Source organism: Pleurodeles waltl, chromosome 10 (genome assembly GCF_031143425.1).
Source record: "Pleurodeles waltl isolate 20211129_DDA chromosome 10, aPleWal1.hap1.20221129, whole genome shotgun sequence".
NCBI lineage: Eukaryota > Metazoa > Chordata > Amphibia > Caudata > Salamandridae > Pleurodeles > Pleurodeles waltl.
The window spans coordinates 1018119985-1018141435 of record NC_090449.1 but is presented as its reverse complement, the minus strand read 5'-3'; the positions used below and the strand labels follow the sequence as shown (position 1 = coordinate 1018141435).

Below are 21451 nucleotides of genomic sequence, written 5' to 3'. Positions count from 1 at the left end.
GAGTAGGAAAATCTGGTCTGTCTTGAGAGTTTCTGGGAAGATTCCTTGAGTGAGAGAGGTCGAGACAATGGTGAGTAGGGGTGAAAGAGCATCCCCAAGAAGACCTTTAATGAAGCATGAGGATATGACTTCATCTTCATAAAATGTTGCTTTGAGGGAGTAGATTATGTTGGCAATATCTGCAAGAAATTAGGATTTGAAAGGTGACCACTGTAGGATTCTATGAGAAGGGAATGGGCATAAGAGACGAAACAGGCTTGGTGTCATCGATGTGCTATCAGATAGTCTCTCTTTTTTCACCGAAGATGAGGTTGATGGCATTGCACTTTTGTGTGGAGTGAGGAATAGGTGGGTCTGCCAGGAGGTCGATGCAGTGCCTGATTGTCTTGTAAAGTGTTTGCTTCTGCTGGTGGGTTCATTGGTGGTGTTGGTTTAGTAATATAATATAGCAGTATACTAAATTTGACCCAAAGTTCCCTTACTAAAACTGTTTAATCTCTGTGGTTCCTTCTGTTTGTGGAGTGTCAAACCTCTACCGCAGCTTATTTAAAGCCTGAGGCTTCTCACATCCATAGTTTTCTTTAAGATTCTGTTAGTGCACATCTCAAACCCAATTCACTGTAGTACTCTAGCCCCAGCCCGTCTGTACGAACACCACTTCTGCAATCTGTAATATGAAAAGGCCCATCACCATTGATGCAACATAATATAGCAAGATGCTGAACTTGATGATCCAGGGAGTCCCTTAAAACTGTGCCTCCCACAATGTACCACATTAATTGCTATGAGTTTATTCACATTTCCTATACTGATTCAGTTCTGTATTTTATATCTACAGGGGGACTTTGGACCACATGGACCACCAGGATCACCAGGATCCAAAGGGAAATCAGTAAGGCTAATGCTCTCCTGTGTCTGTTATTGTATGTTGTGAAGTCGGAAAACCAGGAACACAGCGCTTGCCGATGTATGTCACTTAAGGCTGAATTGCTTCAACACATGCATATTAGTTCATATTGAACATCATTAGCACATGCAAGTTACTTGGTAGTGAAGTGTATTAAGACAAGAATAGTCACACATGAGTCATTTGGTGATGTGTGTAATTTGTATGTGTATGTCACTTGGGATAGAGGTTCTTCAACACATGCATGGTACTCAATACCGAAGATCATCAGTACATATATGTTACTTGGTAATGACGTTCAACAACACATGATTGTTGCTTGATATTGAAGACGATTAGCACATGTATGTTGCTTGGCAGTGACGTGTGGCAGAAGAATAAGCACATATACATCTCTTGATAACACGTTTGATTGGGATATGTCACTTGGGATTGATGCTCTTCAACAAATGCCTACTCCTTGATACTGAAGTTCGTTAGCACATATATATAGTTGTGAAGAGAGTCACAAGAATAAGCACACAGAAGTCGCTTGGTAACAGTACTTTTTAGCATGTGTATGATGCTTGGTATTGAAAATCATTCACACATCTGTGCCCTTTGGTATCAAAGCTCATCAAACGGAGGCTGCCACTTTACATTGAAGGTTAACATAGTATGTCTGCTTTTTCACGTTAAGGCTCTACAACACATGTGTGTCACTTGGTACTGAAGAGCAGCACATTAGTACAAGCATGTCTTAGCATAGAGATTGAAGAAAATATCCCAGATAAAAACAAAAGTTTCTAAACCTAATCATGGCTAAAGTAATAATTTAGTATATTATTATAATGGTAATGTCATTATTTAAAAATGAAACACATTCAGAGCCTTCAAATCTCTTTCATGGTGAGTGAGACTCAGACATGAAGGCTCTTGCATTGTGCTGTCACTCACATCAGAGCACTGCTCACTATACTGAGTCTCCTTTAGTGAAATTGTGTTGTTATTTTATATATTCTTCTGTTTTCTGATGTTATTATTTTACTGTTTTCACTTGTATTGCCAACGAAGTCACGTTCTGCTAGGACACAATTGCATCCCTGTAATGAGAACATAACTTGGGTCCTGTTTGAAGTAGTCATCAGCATGGGATAAGAAAAAAAAACAATTGTTATTGGAATAAAATGTAACTCTGCACCCAATCTGCTGACCTACCAGCAGCGCAGAGGTAAGGTGGCGCCGTAGGTTTGGAGAACGGGTAATGAAGAATTTGGGAAAGCAGCTGACCATAATGTCAAACGGGGACAGTAGGCTGCATGTTAAAAAAAGTAACAACAATTGTTATCAGTATATTTGTTTTAAGACAGCAGTTCAAGAAAAAAAATGGATCCTTTAAATTGTCCTTATTTATTATTCATTATTTGTGATTCTTCGTTATTGGCCAAGGATTCTGTTAGAATCGCTGTTATGATATAATGCATACTACTGAGGCTTATCAAAACATGCATGTCACATGTTAGTGAAGCTCGTCAACACAAATATGTAAATAAGGTTTTAAGCTCTTCAGAATAGATGTGTCACTTTCTTCTAAAAATGATCAGCATAACTATGTCACTTGCATTGAATGTTACAATAATAACGTTTCCATCATTTTATTTATGTGTCACTTTCTTTTAAAAATTATCAGCATAACTATGTCACTTGCATTGAATGTTACAATAATAACGTTTCCATCATTTTATTTTTTGCAGAAGGTGGAAGGTCGGAAGGGAATCCTGGGGCCAAAGGTATTACATGTCCACATATTTTTACATTCTGAAGATGGCCGTTTACTCTAATGTGAAAGTGAATATTATGTAGAGACTATGGTGGTCATTATGTACATGGCGGTGTGGCCCGCCACACCGTTGGTGGCGGGTAAACACACCAGCCGGCATGGCGGGCCACACCGCCACGTAAAGAACCCCATGAGGGCCGCCATCGGCAGCCCTCACTCACCGCCAGGCTGCCTCTGTTAGGCAGCCTGGCGGCGGTCGGAATCATTATCAGCGGTGCGGCCCCTCGGATAATGATTCCTCAGCCACCAGTCTTTCCCTGGCGGGTTTCCCCTGCCAGAAAAATTCTGGCACCCCTGGGGGCCCCTGCACTGCCCATGCACTTGGCATGGGCAGTGCAGGGGCCTCGGTGCAGTGCTCCATTGCGCAGGTTACTGCCCGATTTTCGGGCAGTGGTCTGCGCGATGGGTGCAGCTGCACCTGCCGCACAGAGCCGCCGTCAATGTAACAGCCCACAGGAATGTTCTTTATGCATCCGGTGGGGATCCGGGAACGCTGGCGGTCAGTAGTTTGACCGCCAGCATGAACACGGCGGTTTCGACTGCCTTGTTCATAATGAGAACCTATATCTGTGTCAGGTTTCTTTTTCATTTGAAGTTTTCAGAAGTTGTATTCAATTTTTATTTATGCAAGAGCGTACAAAACTGAGAGACTAAAACTAAAGCCATGGCATAGTTAGAAGACTCTAGTTTGCAAAATGGCTCACTTTTCAGGGATCTAAGATAATTCTCAAATCATCCATCATCTTCACTAGGGCAGATTCAGATCCCTTCTGGGGTGGAATCCAAGATTCCTGGGATCTTAGACCACTGCTTTTTCATGACAGTCCAAACGCTGAAAATTGCCGTATTTCTGCATTCGTGTAACCAGAGCCTAAAGAAGGGTGGTGGGGTGGCAACTGGGTGAAATGGTTTTAAGTTTCTTTTTACCAATGGAAGAACAACCATGAGTTTACATCTTGGAGGAACTTGTTATAATTACAGAACAGTTCCAAATTCACAGTGGGGACCTTAGTAGGAGGTGCTAATCCTGTAATAAAAAAGCAGGCTACGGATCATAAAAAGATCCGGGCTTACTGCTAAGAAGCTACCGGCTCACCTGATCAACACTGACCAAGCCAAATCAGGTCAAAGAACAGTCAAAGATAGGTGAGAACATGGGATATCGAATTGGTTAAAAAATATTCTGACCATCCTTGATGTTAGATTAGATGTAAATGTGTCCCCTTTGTTGGTGATCTTTCACCATCTACTGCCGCATTCCTTTTGGTTATATATTACAGAATTATTATATAGCAGGAGTACGTTCCTGTCCTTTCTCAGAAATAGAAGATACAGGATAATTTCCACAACAAAGCATAACGATATTGTTCAGAAAAGCCCCACACACTCTTTTGTGGCAAGTTTCATCATTGGGCAGTCCCACCCACCACATTAAGATGATACTAACATGGTTGTCTCAACCTCTTTGGTTAGGGAGATCAGAATTTGAGCAGATAAGTGAGTCAGTTGGGCAGTTCTAAGATTGTGGAGGTGGCAACTCTGTGCAGTTGTGTGTCTAAGTGCGTGTCTATGTCATGAAGGACCTGTCCCAGAAATGCAAAATTATAGGCCATTCCCACAATATATGAAGTAGCGTGCCAGGAGACCCGTATTGGCGCCAACAGTCCGTACTGCATGTAGGGTAGCACCTTTAGGTGATGATCTTAGTGGCTGTTTCGATACTTGCGGAGTTGTGTGCAGTGTGATAATGTATATCACCCCATTCCTTAGGTGTTAAGTGTCTACCCTGCTCCAGTTCCCAGCATTTCGCCCATGGGGTTTTAGGAAATGGGGAGATATGCAGTAAGATGCTATAGAGTTCCATAATCATATCCTTGTTTGTAGTTTTTCAGAGAAGCCACTTCTCAAAGGTTGTTAGGGATATTTGGCCTCTGCCCTTCGTAGTAGGGTGAGAAAGTTAGTGTCAAACCTGTAGGTAGTAGAACCGCTCTCTCTCCGGAAGCTTAAAGTCCTCCCACAGCTGATTGAAGGAGAGGATGCGGTCCACCCTAAAAAGGTGGCCTATGGATCGGCATTCACTTGATTGCCATAATTGGAACGCAATGTGGTTGAGTCTCGGAATGAAGTCTGCATTGCCAATTATGGGTATCAGAGGAGAAGGAAATTAGGTCAAGCCTTTGCGGATTGCTACTCTGTCCCAGCCTTCAGTACTGACTAGGTAATCAGAGGAGAGTATAGACCTCAGGAACATTGTGACCTCCTCAAGAGTGGAACTTTCCATAAATGTTTGCCTGCGTCCACCCGGTCCATAAATAGCCAGGGTTTCTCAGATTCAGCCCTGGACCACTCAACTAAGTAGCAGAGCTCGGTGGCTTGATAGTATGCTAAGAGGTTTGGGATGTCCTCCCTCCGTATGGGACCAATAGCTATGCTCACAATACATTTGTGGGCATTTGTCAGCCAATACGAAGCAGAGAATACCTGTTGTATTGCTTTAATCGTTCCAGCAGAAGGTTCGACCTGGAGGGTTTGGAATAGAAAAACAATTCATGGGAGAGCAGTCATTTTAGGTGATCTGGCCGAACCATGAGAGAGAGTATAATCACCATTGAGCGAGGTCACGAGTGACCTGCCGGAGTAAGTTGTGATAGTTTATTGTAATGGTATCTGCCACTGTCAGGGGCACTTCAATCCCTAAGTAAGGAATGGAGCTTGATGTCCATTGTATAGGGAAACAACACGAAAGCTGCACTTCTGTGGTTGAGAGAACTGAGAGGTTAAGGGCCTGGAATTTATGAATATTAATCCAAAGCCAGCTGCCTCCCCAAACCGCCCCGCCTCCTCCAAGAATGCCAGAAGGGCCGCCAGAGAGTTATCCAGGGCCACAATAAAACTGTCCACGTACAGGCAGAGGGTATGGTCCTCCCCCCCAAAAAGAACACCAGTGATGTTCGGGTGATCATGTGCTCACTGTGTACAGGGCTCCATGTATAGCGCAAACAACAGGGATGACAACGGACACCCCTGTCACGTCCCTTTACAAATGCGGCAGGAGGTTGATGTTTGACCATTCACTCTGACAGCCATTCTCAGGTGACCAAAATTGCTCATTATCCAGTTGTGGAACAATAGTCCAAAACCAAAATGAGCGAATGTCACTACCAGATAGGGCCAGTGAACGCGATCAAATGACTATGGTCAGTAGTAAGATTTCCCATTTGGATCGCTTGGCCTTATCAGTGATATGGAGGATTCTCCTGGTACAGTCGCTGCATTGCCTGTGGGGGACAAATCCTGCCTGGTCAGGACTGAACAGGCCAGCCATAAGTAAGAATAGTCAGGCCGACAGAATACTGGAAAGTGGCTTAGCATTGACATTGAGGAGGGAGATGGATCAGTAGGACCCAAACTTACAAGTGTCTACAATCACAGCTACATGTTCAGATAGAGAATGCGGCTCTATTTCAATTGCGATAGTCATGCTCTGTAAATCTTTAGTCCCCAAAAAGTGGTCAAAGTGGGCATAAGTTTTGTTAGAGTAGAGGGTGTAGTCTCAGGACTGTGGATGACAAACTCTCCACAAGTCTTGCAACCCCATTTCCTGCAACCATTGAGAGCCTTTGCACAAGATTTCCCCTGCTCCCCCATGGTGAGTGGTCTATATCATTATGGAATACAAGAGTAAGATCTTCTCCTAATAAAACTAGCTTTTCCCTGGAGGCCATGATTTCTGTTCCCCTTCTGCGGATGAAGTGTTCTTGGCCCTCATTTGGTGCATAGATGGAGCCATGGATAATAGTGTAGCCCCCAACTTACACTTGGCAAACTAACAACAAATGCATAATTTTTGTAGGTTTGTCCTCCACCTCCCCCTAAACGATCTAGAAACAAGAATGGCTACACCCGTAGTTTTGTTGGCTACTGAGGAGTGAAATTGTTGTGGGTAGGCCCAGGACATAAGACAGTGCCAGTGCCTATAAGTGTGTCTCCTGGAGGAGGCAGATATCTTCCTTTGTGTGCTCTGGGTATGATAAAATGGCCCTTCTCTTTACTGGGTTATTGAAGCCCTTCACATTGAATGTAACGATCTGTAACATATTGTGCATGGAAGTGTTGTTGTGTGAGCATCCTAGCAGTCCCTACACCTGTGGTCTCCCTATGTTTCTGGTGTGTGTTGCTGAAGCGTAAAGCCCAAGCATGGGAAGCGGTTGCATGAGAATAATGCCCTTTAGAAAAACATGAGTACCCCCCTTAAAACCGCTCTTTCTAACACAAGCATGAACAATATCTCTGGATGGGTGTGAGCTCGATCATAAGCTGTCATCTCTCCAGCAATGGTCAAGGTTAAGTGTCTGTGGACAGAAGCAATCTTATGATTATCGTGGCGACCCCCCAAACACCCACAGGACCCCCAAAGTCACCCAAAGTACCCACTCTCATGGATCTCTCTTTTCTCAAGTCATCTCCAGTGTGTCTAATTCCTCTGTCAGCATCTCCAACACCGCTTTCCATTCCTGCACAATGCTTTCGGGGTCTTGTCGCAGGTCCCTGGTCTAGGACAAGTCCCTCTGCCATCTGGAGCACTTGGAGCTTTTGCAGTTTTTAGGGCTAGGTCGGTCGGCCACATCGATTTCTCTCTCAGTTCACAATAATTCACATGCAGGGATTATGCAACAAATTTGATATAGCTTTACCTCCCAGTGGAATATGATACGAAATGAATGATCCCAGGAGTGGGAGACACCTTTCTCTCGAAGGTGAGTGGTAACAGGACAAAAGTCCCTTCTCTTTAGGAGAGTTAGCACCAGAAGGTCCTGATGTAGCATCAGGATGTGGCCTCTGAACTGCAGTGGATGAAGCTTGGAAAGTTATCTGTTCTTTCATAGGAAAATCATGAATGCACACCAGAACATCAGCTGGACGGGAATTCGCTAAGCAGGGGAGGCCCACTTTGTCTCCAGCTGCTGTAGCCAGCTGAATGTCTGCTTCTGAGGACTTCAGGATTTAGGCAAAGAGGGCTCTTATATAAGACACAATATCACTCCCCTGCGCCGCTGTCAGGGCTCCCCTAATGCAATTATTGTTGCAACTAGATCTGCTTTCTAGATTTTCTGCATGTGCTTGGAGAGCTATGTGTTCTTCCTTGAGGCAAATGAGCTGTTGTTGGAGTTGTTCAAGTTCTTCATCTCGGCTAGTCGTGTTGTCCTCCAGCTTGGAAATTCTGTCCCCAATCTTGGCCAAGTCTTTCTGAACTGACTTTAGGTCTTGGTACAAGCCTATTTTGGCAGTTTGGAGGTCATCTTTAAGAGATGCAAAAAGAGTTTCCTGGCAGATGATCTTGGCTGGACTGGGAGGGCTGGTCGCTGACCGACAGCTTCGTGAGCATCTCCTTGAGGGAGCGATCTTTCTTTGTGCGTGCCGCCACCATGGGTGATCACCTCGACCACAGGTAGTGTCTTTGACAGTCCTGCACATGTAGGACAGGCCTGAGACCCTCCAAGTGCAGCATGCCCCTGGGGTCTTAGGCACCCATAGGCATACGGAGTCAGAAAGCAACCTCCCTGTAAGGCCTCTTCCGGCTAGCTTTGAGATGCACTGGTGGTCACTAAGTAGGCACCCTTGGGGGAAGAGTGGGCAGGATCCCAAAGTTCGCCAAGACTGTAACTGTGCCCCGTCACAGGCCCACGCAGCCACATTGAGCAAGGTTGTCTCTGTTTCCAGCAGGCAGTGTAAGTTACAAAGTTGGGTCTCTGGGTAGGGTCAGTGTACTCCTCTTGCTGTGCCTGGTATAGTAACTAGCAGAGTTTACGGGTCTTGAGAGCAAGTGTCCTGAGTGGTGCAGATGGACCACTGGACGGCCAGCATGACAGCACAGCCCCTACTCTTACATTCCCTGTCGGCGACTGAAATGGCACCAGGAAGTCTCACAAGGATCCCAGCTCGCTGGAGTTGTTCGTGTTAAGGCAGAGCACTTGCCAGGCCCCGGGGAGTGAATCCTCTACTTGCCATGAAGAAGTCCGGGTCCAATACTGCAGACTATGGTGCAATCACCTTTGGCGCAGTGGGGAGTCTAACGCTGGAAGACCAGAAAGGGGCACCGTATTCAGGGCCTACCTTCATAGGCTGGGCACCATTGCAATTGGTCGTGACGGTGTCACCTGGAGTGGTAAGGCTGGTCAGGCACATTCTGGATGCAGTCTGACCAGCGGTTGGTGCTGACTGTCCTGCACTCTGCGGGGGGAGTAGGTACCACGACACGATGCCCGAAAGCCATTCAGGTATCCGCAGAACCTCCCACTGGCTCATATGTCTCAAGCTTGGGGGCAAGAGAGCCTGGCTGCCGCCCCCCCCCCCACACTCCCTGCTGCAGGCACTGTCTTCTGCCACTTGGTGCAGCATCTCAGTTCTCACTGGACAGACTCTCAGTGATGACTGGGGATGCTGCAGAAGAGGCCTGAAGGATCGCTGACGTCGGTAGAGCCGGCATCAGAGGCCTGCAACCACAGTCGCTGGAGAGGGGTGCGTAATGCTGTGTATGGTGATCTCTCTGAGTGCATCAGGTGGACACCAAGCGAGGGTCTCCATCTCGTTTTCTGCCACGAGCCAGTGAGCAGCGCCCGCCATCTTAGACCCTATGTTGCTTTGTGGTTGTGGCGGCGGAACAGCCTCAGCCGGTAAGTTCATCGCCTGTTCTGACTCAGTCCGCAATGAGCCTTGTGGGTGAGGTGCCTTACAAGCCCTAGCCGGAGGACTATGGGGGATCCACAGGCAACGGGGACGGAAGGCAGGAAAACCCCTCCTAACTGTCCACCATCTTGGTCATGCCCTCTCGTTTCCTTTTTTTTAGGGTACACTTTTCAGAAGTCTTCCTCAGGACATAACTGGGCCTAAGTTTGACATTGTTGTGAAACTGAGACAGTTGGTGTATAATTGCATGCTAAGCTCTCCATACTCAAGCATTTTCTTTTGGTAGCAGTAGCTCAAGACTGGTTTTCTTTTCCTTTTTGTCTTGCTCTTATTACCAGTTTGCTTGGAAGGGTGGAACCACCCTAGCTTTGCGCTCTACTTCAGAATTAATGCATTTCTGAAGACACACTGAGCTGATGTTTAATATCGCCTAGCAGCAAAGTTAGCCAGTTTGATGTTTTCCCATTCCTTGCTATTCCTTCTAGTTCTTTAAGTAATATCCTCTTATCAAAATATTAAATCCAAAATAACAACTCCCACTATATTGTGAAGTGACGTATATACATTTGTAACTCTACATTTGCTATTCCCAACTCCACATCTGTGTCCTTGATGATACATATATATCATCAGGTAGAAAGATATGTCTCAAGGAACATAGATTGGGGTTTAACAATAATAATAAACCTATTTTTGCATATATACATTTACCTTCACAATATAGCTGCAGTTGATGTTCATAACATGATAATATTGTAGACCACCCTTCCTCATGGGGCATATGGGAGCACCCCTGTGCTTGCTTCAGACAATTATTGAACATTTTCAATCTCATTGCCATACTTTCCTGATTCATCTAATTTGTCCAGTAAAGAAAAAGACACCTATTACAGTGATCAACTCTGTCTTACTTTTGGTATATAGAGCACATTGCATTGCCAGAGTGTTAAGTCTGTGAATATAAATGCCTATTTTTGGGCAAAATGTACTTGTAGAGTCACCTGTGCTGGACCTGCTTGGTGGATACACACATTTTGAAATTGGCTTTCACCTCTTGTTACAATAAATGCATATATGATATTGCACCATAGCCATGTGACCGTGTTATATAATAATGTTATTTCCCACTTCCACAGGGATCAAATGGAGCGCCCGGTTTTTCTGGTGATCCAGGGGCACAAGGAATCCCAGGACCAGAGGTTTGTCTTGAATTTGAACACTCATATTTAGGTCTGGCCAAGCCAATCACTTGTGTTGAATACACACATGGTGGGCTTTGGCTTTGCGCCATTTAATCTGGTTTGTTAGGGGAAGCCCCCTTCAGCTACTCAACTCAACCATCAACATTCATGTCTTCCAGTGGTGTTCCTATTCCCTCTGCCTGCTCCACCTCACACCCACTATTCCAGAAATCTAAGCACCAGGGAGGGAGAACCCCACTGTATGTGGTCAGGCCAGTTGGTTTATTCATTGATTTATTCTTCCCTAAGAGCCTGAGATCAGAGATACTCATTGGTATTGGCCTATTTTTGAAAAGGGATCATTAAGGCGTGCAAGACCCCAACCCACAGAAGGTGGAGTGACAGTTTAGGAGTCAGTCAGTAATAGTTAGGTTATGAGAAGTTGCACAAATTTAGAAGCTGTTAGATATACACTGTGTACTTATCGAAATGCAAAGATCACTTTAAATCGAACACCGTAGCACACATAACAAAAATAGAAAGTACATAAGGCATAACACATCCCACACACATCTAACTCTGCTCATATATGTCACGTAAACAACAACACAATGCTTCAGACTTATTCCAGCCTCTGTGAAATCACACGATACAAAACTGAGAGAAGCATAAGCAATCAGTAGAACCTTGCAACCAGTGCTTAATCTGTGCCAATGTTGCAGGTGCTGGAACCCGGTACCCATTTTTGGGGAGGGCCCGGACCGGCCTTATTTGTTATTATCAGACACTGTTCTAGATCAGCGGTTCCTGACTTTTTGACTTCTGAGTACTGCCATTTAATAATTACTTGAACCAGGGATCTGAATAAATCATGAGTAGAATCTGGGGACCCTCATTGAGTCATTACTGGAAGCCACAGCTCAGACATTTTCGATGATTTGAACTGAAAAACCTTACAAAAAAATCCAGAAACAAGCATTCCTAAAACCAATACACCACTGAAATATTTTAGCTAATTCACAAACAAATATATATTTTTATTTTTATTTTAATGGGAAGGTTGGCATATTTATAAATTCAGTTAAGGGCTCTCATCATCTATATTAAAGTCTGTTTGGTGCACTTGCACTGTTCTCATGAATCAATCCAAGGATACTAAGGGAATTTTTAGCCTCCAATTTCGAATTCCGTCACATGTACAGAACATTTTACAATTTTCACCTGTGCATTTTGCTTCTTTACTTATATATACTTTAATAACTTCGGACCACAGGTTAATAATCACTGATCTAGATCAAAACAGAAAGGCCGGAAAGAGAGATAGAAGGAGAAAAATAATCAATGACAAGGGACAAGAGAGAAAGCAGGGATAAAAAGGAACCTGCAGGAGTGAGAGACAGTGGGTGTAAGCATGTGGTGCTATGAAAACTAGGCAACGTTGGCATTCAGGCAATCTAGCATACGTCAGTATCTTCGAGGACTCCTACGAGCTCTGAAATTATTTTTTATTTTTATTTAATCACAGAATCTATACATTGACAGCCCAATAAATAGCTAGAAAGCTGACCACACCAGTGAAGGGAGCCTCAGAACCAAGTGCGAGAGCTACTAAGCCATATTAAAACATTCGAACGTTGGCATGTCCATTGAAAACAATGGAGTGCTGCGGGCTTTTACTGGCGGGTAAAAGCCAGCAGCGCCAACATTCCAATGTTCGCTTTGTTCACAGCAACAGTTGTGAACAAAGCCTCACGGAGCCCGAGGGGATCTTAATCCCCTCGGGCTCTGTGAGCAATTTTTTTTTTTTTTAATAGAACATTCTGCCCTGAGTGGCAGAATGTTCTAATAGCCTTAGAACCCGCCGTAGCGGGCTCTACCGGCTATTAAAGGCCCTTTACTTGTTAAATGACCGATACTTGTTAAATGCCCTCGCCTTCGACTCGGTCATTTAACGCGGGAGTGGGCCTTTAATAGCCGGTAGAGCCGACTACGGCAGGTTCTAAGGCTATATTAATTGCATAGCGTATGTTATATAAAATTCATTTAACTTAACAAAAAGAATTTCCAGCTTCCCTTATTTCAAGATCCTTTATGAAACTACCTGTCTTATTATGATTTGCTTGTTATTTCCAACACCTCAAGCATGTGTTCCCCACACTGCTTTCCCAGGTACGCCCTTATATTTCTAGACCACCAATGTGGTATTTAGTTTTTTTTGTCATCTGAATTTCCTTTGAGTCACTTTCCTCCTTTCTTCTTGGGCCATTGGTATTTTCACCATACAGTAATGCCTTTACTTCTTTCTTTTGCAATAAACCAGGGCAATGAAGGAGTCCGCGGTGAAACTGGAACAAAGGGAACCCAAGGTCTTAAGGGCGTTCCGGTAAGTGTATAGCATTTTAGGTGAAAAGACTGGACTAATTTTTAAATGGTTGTTGAAATGGATGGTTTTCCATGTAACATAGTCCCAGCAACTCAACTTTGATGCAGTCTTACTACTCTCTGATGACAAATTTGAGGTTCTCCTCAGGTCCCAGTGACAAATGGACTGTAGAATCATTGGGAATTGTGTTGCACGCTGCTCTACACTATGTGACAGAATTGTTATATTTTTTAAAACCTGCTACTGAGTACCTCGAAGGATGGATGTATTAACTCACATGGCTGTTGCTACGCAACCTGTGTCTGCATTTCTTTCAGTTTTGAGTCTTACAATGGACATTTTTGAGTTATTTTTGTGCAAGCTAGGTTGCATTTTCATTTGGTTATGATGGGTTCTGAGATTTTAAGCATGTTTTCTTTTACTTGTATATCCTGGTTTTACTTAACCTAACCAAAAATGTCTTCCCCGGAGTACTGTAATTGATGTTGCCCAGAACACATATGCTTTATCATAAGAATATTCTGAAAATATCAGTACAGCTGCTTTGGTTCTAAAGCAACTTTTAGATTAGATTTAGAGGTCCAACCGCTATTCCATGCCTGTGCTTTATGGCACAACATATTTTCTGAAAGCTCCTTGTGGAATTTCTTTTATCTTTACTGATCTAAGAATGTTTTGCTGTTAATGTTGTCTCTCACTTTGCCATTAAGTACATTAGAATTAGGTTGATTGAAGATGAGTGGTTGGTCGCTGTTAACCACAAAAGATCTGATGTTCGTATGCGAACATCACATGGAGAAGAACCCAGAATCCATCTTCTTCTACTGAGCACGAGATGGTCACTTGTTGGATGACAAGTGCAAAGGTACAATTCTGAAGATCCATCACTGGTTCTCTAAAGTCAAACCCCAAATGGAGAAGAACAGGGAAGTGGCGTCTGTCATGCATTTAGAGTGTTAGGGCAGGCTAAATATGGGTAGGGTTAATATAATAATAAAAAATTGCACTACCCTACTGACTTGCCATGACGTCCTCCTTGCTCTTGTGTCTTCTCTCCTCGAAGCTCCAGACCAAGGAAACTGCACTACCCAATCCTGGTGCTGCTCTCATGCTGGAAAACAGTATGAGAGAAGTGTCAGGATTGGAGGGAGCGGCCTCTCTCAGCGCTTTTAGGAACACTGGAGGCCTGTGCCTTCTCTAACCCAGCTGTCTTTTTGGCAGCTGGGTTCGAGAAGTTTAAAGTGCGCAAGTCAGGCTGGCCATCGCAAGACGCCTGGCCAAAGGGACAAGCACACTTTAAACATAGTGCATAGGTCCCTGCTGCCACTGAGCAGTAATTGCCCTGCCCCGTCCTGACACTTGGTTCAGGATGGTGCTGAAAAAAAAAATGGTAATAAATAAACTTTATTACCATTTTATTTTGCGGATGCTATGGTGCATTTTTCCAGCAGGGTGACGCCCCTCCGCTCTCATGGAGAAGCTGCTCCTGGAACACGGGCAGGGGAAGAATATGTTGCCATACTACAACCAGCGTTAGTGACCCTCAACAGCAGATGTGTAGATATTGCTGACCAGGTGATTCGGTGTTGGAGGCACCTGGTGCTGTAAACGTGAAATTAAAATTATACAAATTGTATTACCCAACTTCCCACTGAGCTCCTGGCATCGCAGTCAAACATCAGTAACTAAAGTCAGGAAAGAATAAAAGGCCTGTCAGAGGAGGGTTGTGCTTGGATGCAAAAAGGAAGCCCCAGTGTATGCCTGTAATGTAATTTGCTGTAGATTGTTGAATATGACATCTGCAATCAATTGCAGGGCTTAGTATAGCGCTTAGTGAATGGCGACTTGTTAGGAAAACAATATTTTGGAAGGTTATTCAGCATTGATTTATGGTGGGGTGAAGGATGTTTCCCTTCTATTAACCAGCCAAGAGAAGACGCAGTACAAGTGGACAATCCAAAATCTGCAGGATGACAGAGTTGGGTTTGCAGCAATTGCTAAAAAGCTCTATACAATCCCTGTAATGGACTATGAGGATTAGATAAAATACAAGTTACTTTTAATATATATTCATAAACATCTACTCAATATTCCTTATTCTTATATAGATATTTCTCCTGGGGATTACATTTTTGGAGGCCTTGGCTTGTGGGAATATTTGGCATTGATCCAAGATCCAAAATAGATTTAATTGGCTTCAGTGTACTAAATCTGCATCTAAACACTGAACCAATAAGAGTCATCCTACAAAATATGGAGGTGCTGTCATTTGTTTAAAAAGTAGCTTGCCCAACAAATAATCTGGGTCCTTCCCTAGGCGCACTAAACAGAGATGACATTGAGGTAGTTGTGCAAGCTCTGAGACCAACACTCTGGTCTGGCCAGTCTGCAAATCTGTTTAAAGTCCCCTACTGCTCCTTAGGGTTTGTAAGATCTGCAGTTGACTGGGTGTGAAAAGGAGCCTTGAGACGGCAATAAAAGGACAGACTACTAACCTCTTTGAAAGGGAGAGATTTATGGTAACTATAAGCAGTAAAGAGACCAATTATAAACTGTCAAAATGACTGACACTGATCATAGTCAAAAGAAATGTAGATATCCACAGGAAGGTCAGAAACATGGCTCATTGATAAAAATGCTAAGAAAATATCCATCAAAAATAAACACTATAATGATCTAGATAGGAAAGACAATAATAAGAGATTTTTGTCTTAACATATTGTTAGAAATGGGGACTCTGGTTGACAGTCAGGTTATCCCCTGTTCAAGCAAGGACCCTCACTTTAGTCAGGGTAAAAGAGAATCACCCTCAGCTAACCCCTACTTACCCACTTGGTAGTTTGGCAGAGCAGTAGGCTTAACTTCACAGTGCTAGGTCTAAAGTATTTGTACCAACACACACAGTAACTTAATGAAAACACTGCAAAACGACACACCACCAGTTTAGAATAATAGGAAATATTTATCTAAACAAAACAAGACCAAAACGACAAACATCCGACATACACAAGTCAAGTTATGAATTTTTAAAGAGTAAACTCAAAAATAGCGCTTAGAAACACAAAATGCTTCGATGAGGTGTTAACACGGCGTCGTAACGGAGTCGCTCCCAATTATCCAACACCAGCGGCGCCGGACACGGAGTCGCATAGACTCCCTGATACAGGACCTTTGGTAAAGAGTGAAAACAGGCCGACGCGCGAAGTCGGGGATCGCGGCGTCTGTGCGAAACGGTGAATCCGCGCACTTCGAGCGGCATCGGTCATGATGTGGTGCGGCGAAATCCAAGGAGTCATAGACTTCGGCGGGGCTGCAGCGATGTAGGGCCTGCAAAGGTCGTTGCGTTCCAGCGAAGATCATGGAGTCGGTTGCAGGCGGCTTCACCGGATTCGGCAGCGGCGTCAGTCCAAAGTCGTCTGAAGTTAATTTCCTTGAATTTCCACCAGCTTTCCTTTCAAGGGCCAGGGACTGGATAGGGCACCACTTGTCAGAGCAGGAGTCTCTCCAGAGTTTCCAGGTGCTGGCAGAGAGAAGTCTTTGCTGTCCCTGAAACTTCAAACAACAGGAGGCAAGCTCTAAATCAAGCCCTTGGCGATTTCTTCACAAGATGGAAGGTACACAAAGTCCAGTCTTTGCCCTCTTACTCTGGCAGAAGCAGCAACTGCAGGATAGCTCCACAAAGCACAGTCACAAGCAGGGCAACTCTTCTTCCTCAGCTCTTCAGCTCTTCGCCAGGCAGAGGTTCCTCTTGTTTCCAGAAGTATTCTAATGTCTGTGGTTTTGGGTGCCCTTCTTATACCCAATTTCTCCTTTGAAGTAGGCCTACTTCAAAGTAAAGTCTCTTTTGAATGTGAAATCCTGCCTTGCCCAGGCCAGGCCCCAGACACTCACCAGGGGGTTGGAGACTGCATTATGTGAGGGCAGGCACAGCCCTTTCAGGTGTGAGTGACCACTCCTTTCCTCCTTCCTAGCACAGATGGCTCATCAGGATATGCAGGCTACACCCCACCTCCCCTTGTGTCACTGTCTAGTGTGAGGTGCAACCAGCCCAACTGTCAAACTGACCCAGACAGGGAATCCACAAACGGGCAGAGTCACACAAATGGTATATGCAAGAAATGCTCACTTTCTAAAAGTGGCATTTTCAAACACACAATCTTAAAATCAACTTTACTAAAAGATGTATTTTTAAATTGTGAGCTCAGAGACCCAAACTCCACATGTCCATCCGCTCCCAAGGGGAATCTACACTTTAATCAGATTTAAAGGTAGCCCCCATGTTAACCTATGAGAGGGACAGGCCTTGCAACAGTGAAAAAACGAATTTAGCAATATTTCACTGTCAGGACATATAAAACACATTACTATATGTCCTACCTTAACCATACACTGCACCCTGCCCTTGAGGCTACCTAGGGCCTACCTTAGGGGTGCCTTACATGAAAGAAAAGGGAAGGTTTAGGCCTGGCAAGTGGGTACACTTGCCAAGTCGAATTTACAGTTAAAACTGCACACACAGACACTGCAGTGGCAGGTCTGAGACATGATTACAGAGCTACTTATGTGGATGGCACAACCAGTGCTGTAGCCCACTATTAGCATTTGATTTACAGGCCCTAGCACCTCTAGTGCACTTTACTAGGGACTTACTAGTAAATCAAATATGCCAATCATGGATAAGCCAATTACATACACATTTTGTAAAGGAGCACTTGCACTTTAGCACTGGTTAGCAGTGATAAAGTGCCCAGAGTAACAAAAACAGTCAAATCTGAGTCCAGCACACATCAACAACCTGGGGAACAGAGGCAAAAAGTTAAGGGAGACAACGGCAAGGATGAAAAGTCTAACACATACGAAATTGATTAGAAAGAAAGAATTGTTACATTTCTCTCCAATTTTGAGTTACACGTGTCACTGCAAAAGGAACCTAGAGCAAGTGCGATACAATAGGAGTAGTGGATGAAGCAGTCTATCAAGTTGTAGACCTTCCTTTTTGTGGAAAAGCAAACATTTATCGATATATTATCACAAACTTACCTACGTTACCAAAAATGGTGAGACAGGGCATTTACAGCTGTCTGTTAGGCATGTTCTATGAACTGGTTAAACAAAGTTTACACATAAACTGCAAAGTTAAATATGAAAGTTCACAGTAGATTGAGAGGTCATGCCTTAGGCTGCATCCTACCTATAGCATTACAAAGTGACTCTTACATGTCTGTGTTGAATGGTCTGCAGCTCCTATCCTGTGTAAACTGAGAACTCCTGGTTTGTGTTTTGGATCATCCTCTTGGCCACAAGATTGGAAACTGGAAGTCATGACTGATGTGTAAGGTGGAGACATGTTTCCTCTTTTGTTATTTATCTGCGGTTCCCAAGATAGACTCTTTTAGGATAACTTTTCATCGAAACACATTTATATATTTGCAAAACTAACAGCTGGTAAATGTTGACTATAGCTAACTAAAATCATTGGTTCAGTTTTCGAACATAAATTCGTAACTGTGGTTTGCTTGCAGGCACTTACGATTGCGTAAGCACACTCACGTTTGTCCATGCCTAAGGGATTGACAAACCAGTGTATCTAAAAAACCCAGGACACTGTACTCCTGAATGATGATAAAATGCAATGAATGCCCCAAAATGACATAAGACTATTTGCAGGAAAAAGGCTTTGTGAGTGAAGTCGGGAGTAAGTATGTCTTATTCCTTGAAATGCATGCGTCCAAATCTAACTTAAGAAATGACTACTCATTAATTACACCCTATCTCTCTTACTTTGTGTATGGTGAGTTAATACCATTGCAACCTTCTTGTTATTTGAACTGTATCTATGTACCATTATTGATTATGATTAAAGTGCAAATAGCAGGCAAATGGTGTATACAAAATGAGTCACCAAAGAAGTAACTTAAGAGGCATTTATCACATTTATCTTAAAGTCATTACATGAGAATTTGTACACAAAGGAATAACTGGCAGAGAGGAGACACAAACAGCGCTATGAAGAGCAGCTGTACAAATGATGAATATAATAAAACCTATTTAAAGACATGTACCTTTAATATAAGTAGGAAATATTTGCTACCTTTAATTATTGTATAGTTATATCATTTAAAACACATCAAAATAAATACTGAAACACATAATTCAGTGAACATAATGAAATATCCATAAATTATCAAAAGTAACATTATTCAAATAAGTTAATATATTGTTAAAACATGTCCTAAATATATTAAATTATTGGCAACATAGATCAATTATTAAACATCCACATAAGGATGTTTTTATTGAAAAACATTGTTGTTTATTTAACGGATGACGAAATAAACATATATTGATCTATAACAACAAAAGAAGAATACTGGAAATCCAAAAACAAAGAATAGAACAAAACCTACTGACAAGTGAAAAATGTGTATACATAATTATTGTGCCCACAAATAACTTAAACATGTTTAGAAAAACAAGTTAACTGTAATCCTTAAATGTGAAGCCGCTTCTTCTGTAATATCAAATGCACTGCTTAACATTCTTAGTACTTTCTCAGTGACATCAGAGACATTAGTACTTTCTCAGTGACATCAGAGCCTTCCATGTGAAAATGACAGAATGTCCCCTACGAAGAATGGAGATGGCAACCCACACACGCTTGGCATGGGTCAGCAGGGTTGCATAGAACACCTTCAGGAATGAGTGAATGAACAACAGTAATGGCTTTTGGGGAAGACTGATGACGCCCTGATGGTGGGTGTAGTGTGTAATGAGGAAGAGGATAGATCCCACTCTATGTCATTCCCGTCCCTCAGAGACCATGTGGTGGTTTCAGAGCAGAGTAGAGAGTAATTTGGCCGATGAATACCAAAATTAGAGAGCGCTTGCTGGCTGATGCTGTTCATGTCCTGTGGCATTTTGCACAAAGTGCATCCTTTGGGTCCATTTTGGATGCTAGGATGCATTTGTTGCTAACAAAATAGCTCTAAATGCTGGATTATGCTCTTCGCAGAATTCAGTGTAATCTTGCAGGATTTTGCTGTAATTTCACATAATTACGCTACAGCAAATTACATCAATTACGCCTACCCATAAACACAACTGCTCACAGAAAATGCCTTGGGAAACAGGCCTGTTTACTTCAGATGTAATAGATATATTAGAAAGGAGTAAGGCAGAATTAAACATGGCAAAGCCACTGTGAATTTGACCAAATGTGTTTGGAGTGTGAGCTGCATCACCCTGTCCACAAACGTGCTTCTTTCCCCTTAGGGCAACCGCTGATTTGCCACCTTCGCTAGAGATGGGCAAGTCAAAAACAGGTAGAGCCAAGCCACGTTTGACTTTACTCCAAGGAGAAAACACAAGGCAAGCTGCTGAGTGCTTCACAGCTCAACCGTGCAATCAAAGTAGTGAACATACCATTGCATGGATTTAATTAGACGTGCCACTTTCTTGAAAACATTGTTCATGTTTCACTCACACGGCTACTCCTACCCTAATCACCATTCGCCCGACATAGATCCTCTAAAATAGTAGAATCATACTTCATTCACTCATATCACACAACATTCATCCACCATACCACTTTCGCATCATACATCACACCAAATTAAAAATATACGGGAACACAGCAGGAGATCAGCACATCATGATAAGTGTTTTCTTAGATAAAATTAGTATTAACATACATATGGTGCTGATTTAGTATATTCTGTGACACAGTATCTCCTATAAACATTAGACACTTTGATGTTTCATTTCTTTTCTATTTACAATATCCAGGCAATATAACTCTTAAATAAAAAATTACGCTCTATCTGCTGTGAGACATATTGCATTCCACCCTTTGCTTACCTTGGTTGGATTTATTTTCACTCCCAATTGCTTGCTTCATATTTATCAGAATCTGGGGCCTGTCCTTACTCTTCCTGTGTTGTTCCTCCACTGCATGGGTGAAGTCTAGGGAATCAGGTAAGTGTCAATGAATTGCTTGTACCTCAGTACAATGGATGGCATTTACAAAGATTTTGCTATGAATAGGTGTGACATAGTTTTCTAGAACTTCACAAGTAGGCCAAGAGCATTTCTAGAAGAGAAAGTCAGAGTGAATGTAAAGGCATAATTGTTTTCTTCCCTGGTACATTTACTGAACCATGTTGGAGGCAAGCTTTAAAAAAGAATTTTATAATACTGTAATCATTTCCATCTTGACTTCTGCTTGTGGGTGCTGGCAGCTTACACTCTTATTCCATTGCAGGGTGCCTTCGGACCAGAGGGTGTGCCCGGAATCAGTGGTGCTCCTGGGCCACGAGGCAGGAAGGTAAGGCTCAGTTTTATATGGACTATAGATTTATTTATATTGTCTGCTTTTGGGCATATATATTCTTGTGTTTCATTGATTTGGAGCCAGGCCTGTGTTTAGCACTCTGTTAACCTCAAGATAGATTTGCACTCTACAAATACCAACACAC

General features: G+C 43.1%; 1 protein-coding gene across 1 annotated transcript in view; it reads left to right on the top strand.

The window, feature by feature from the left end:
* Nucleotides 1-21451, top strand: part of COL6A6 (collagen type VI alpha 6 chain) — a 446491-nt gene that overhangs the window by 365386 nt on the left and 59654 nt on the right. Inside the window, exons 23-27 of the mRNA XM_069212366.1 lie at nt 839-892; nt 2641-2676; nt 10550-10612; nt 12915-12977; nt 21238-21300. Of these exons, the coding sequence (XP_069068467.1) occupies nt 839-892; nt 2641-2676; nt 10550-10612; nt 12915-12977; nt 21238-21300 (279 nt within the window). The remainder of the gene's footprint in view (nt 1-838; nt 893-2640; nt 2677-10549; nt 10613-12914; nt 12978-21237; nt 21301-21451) is intronic.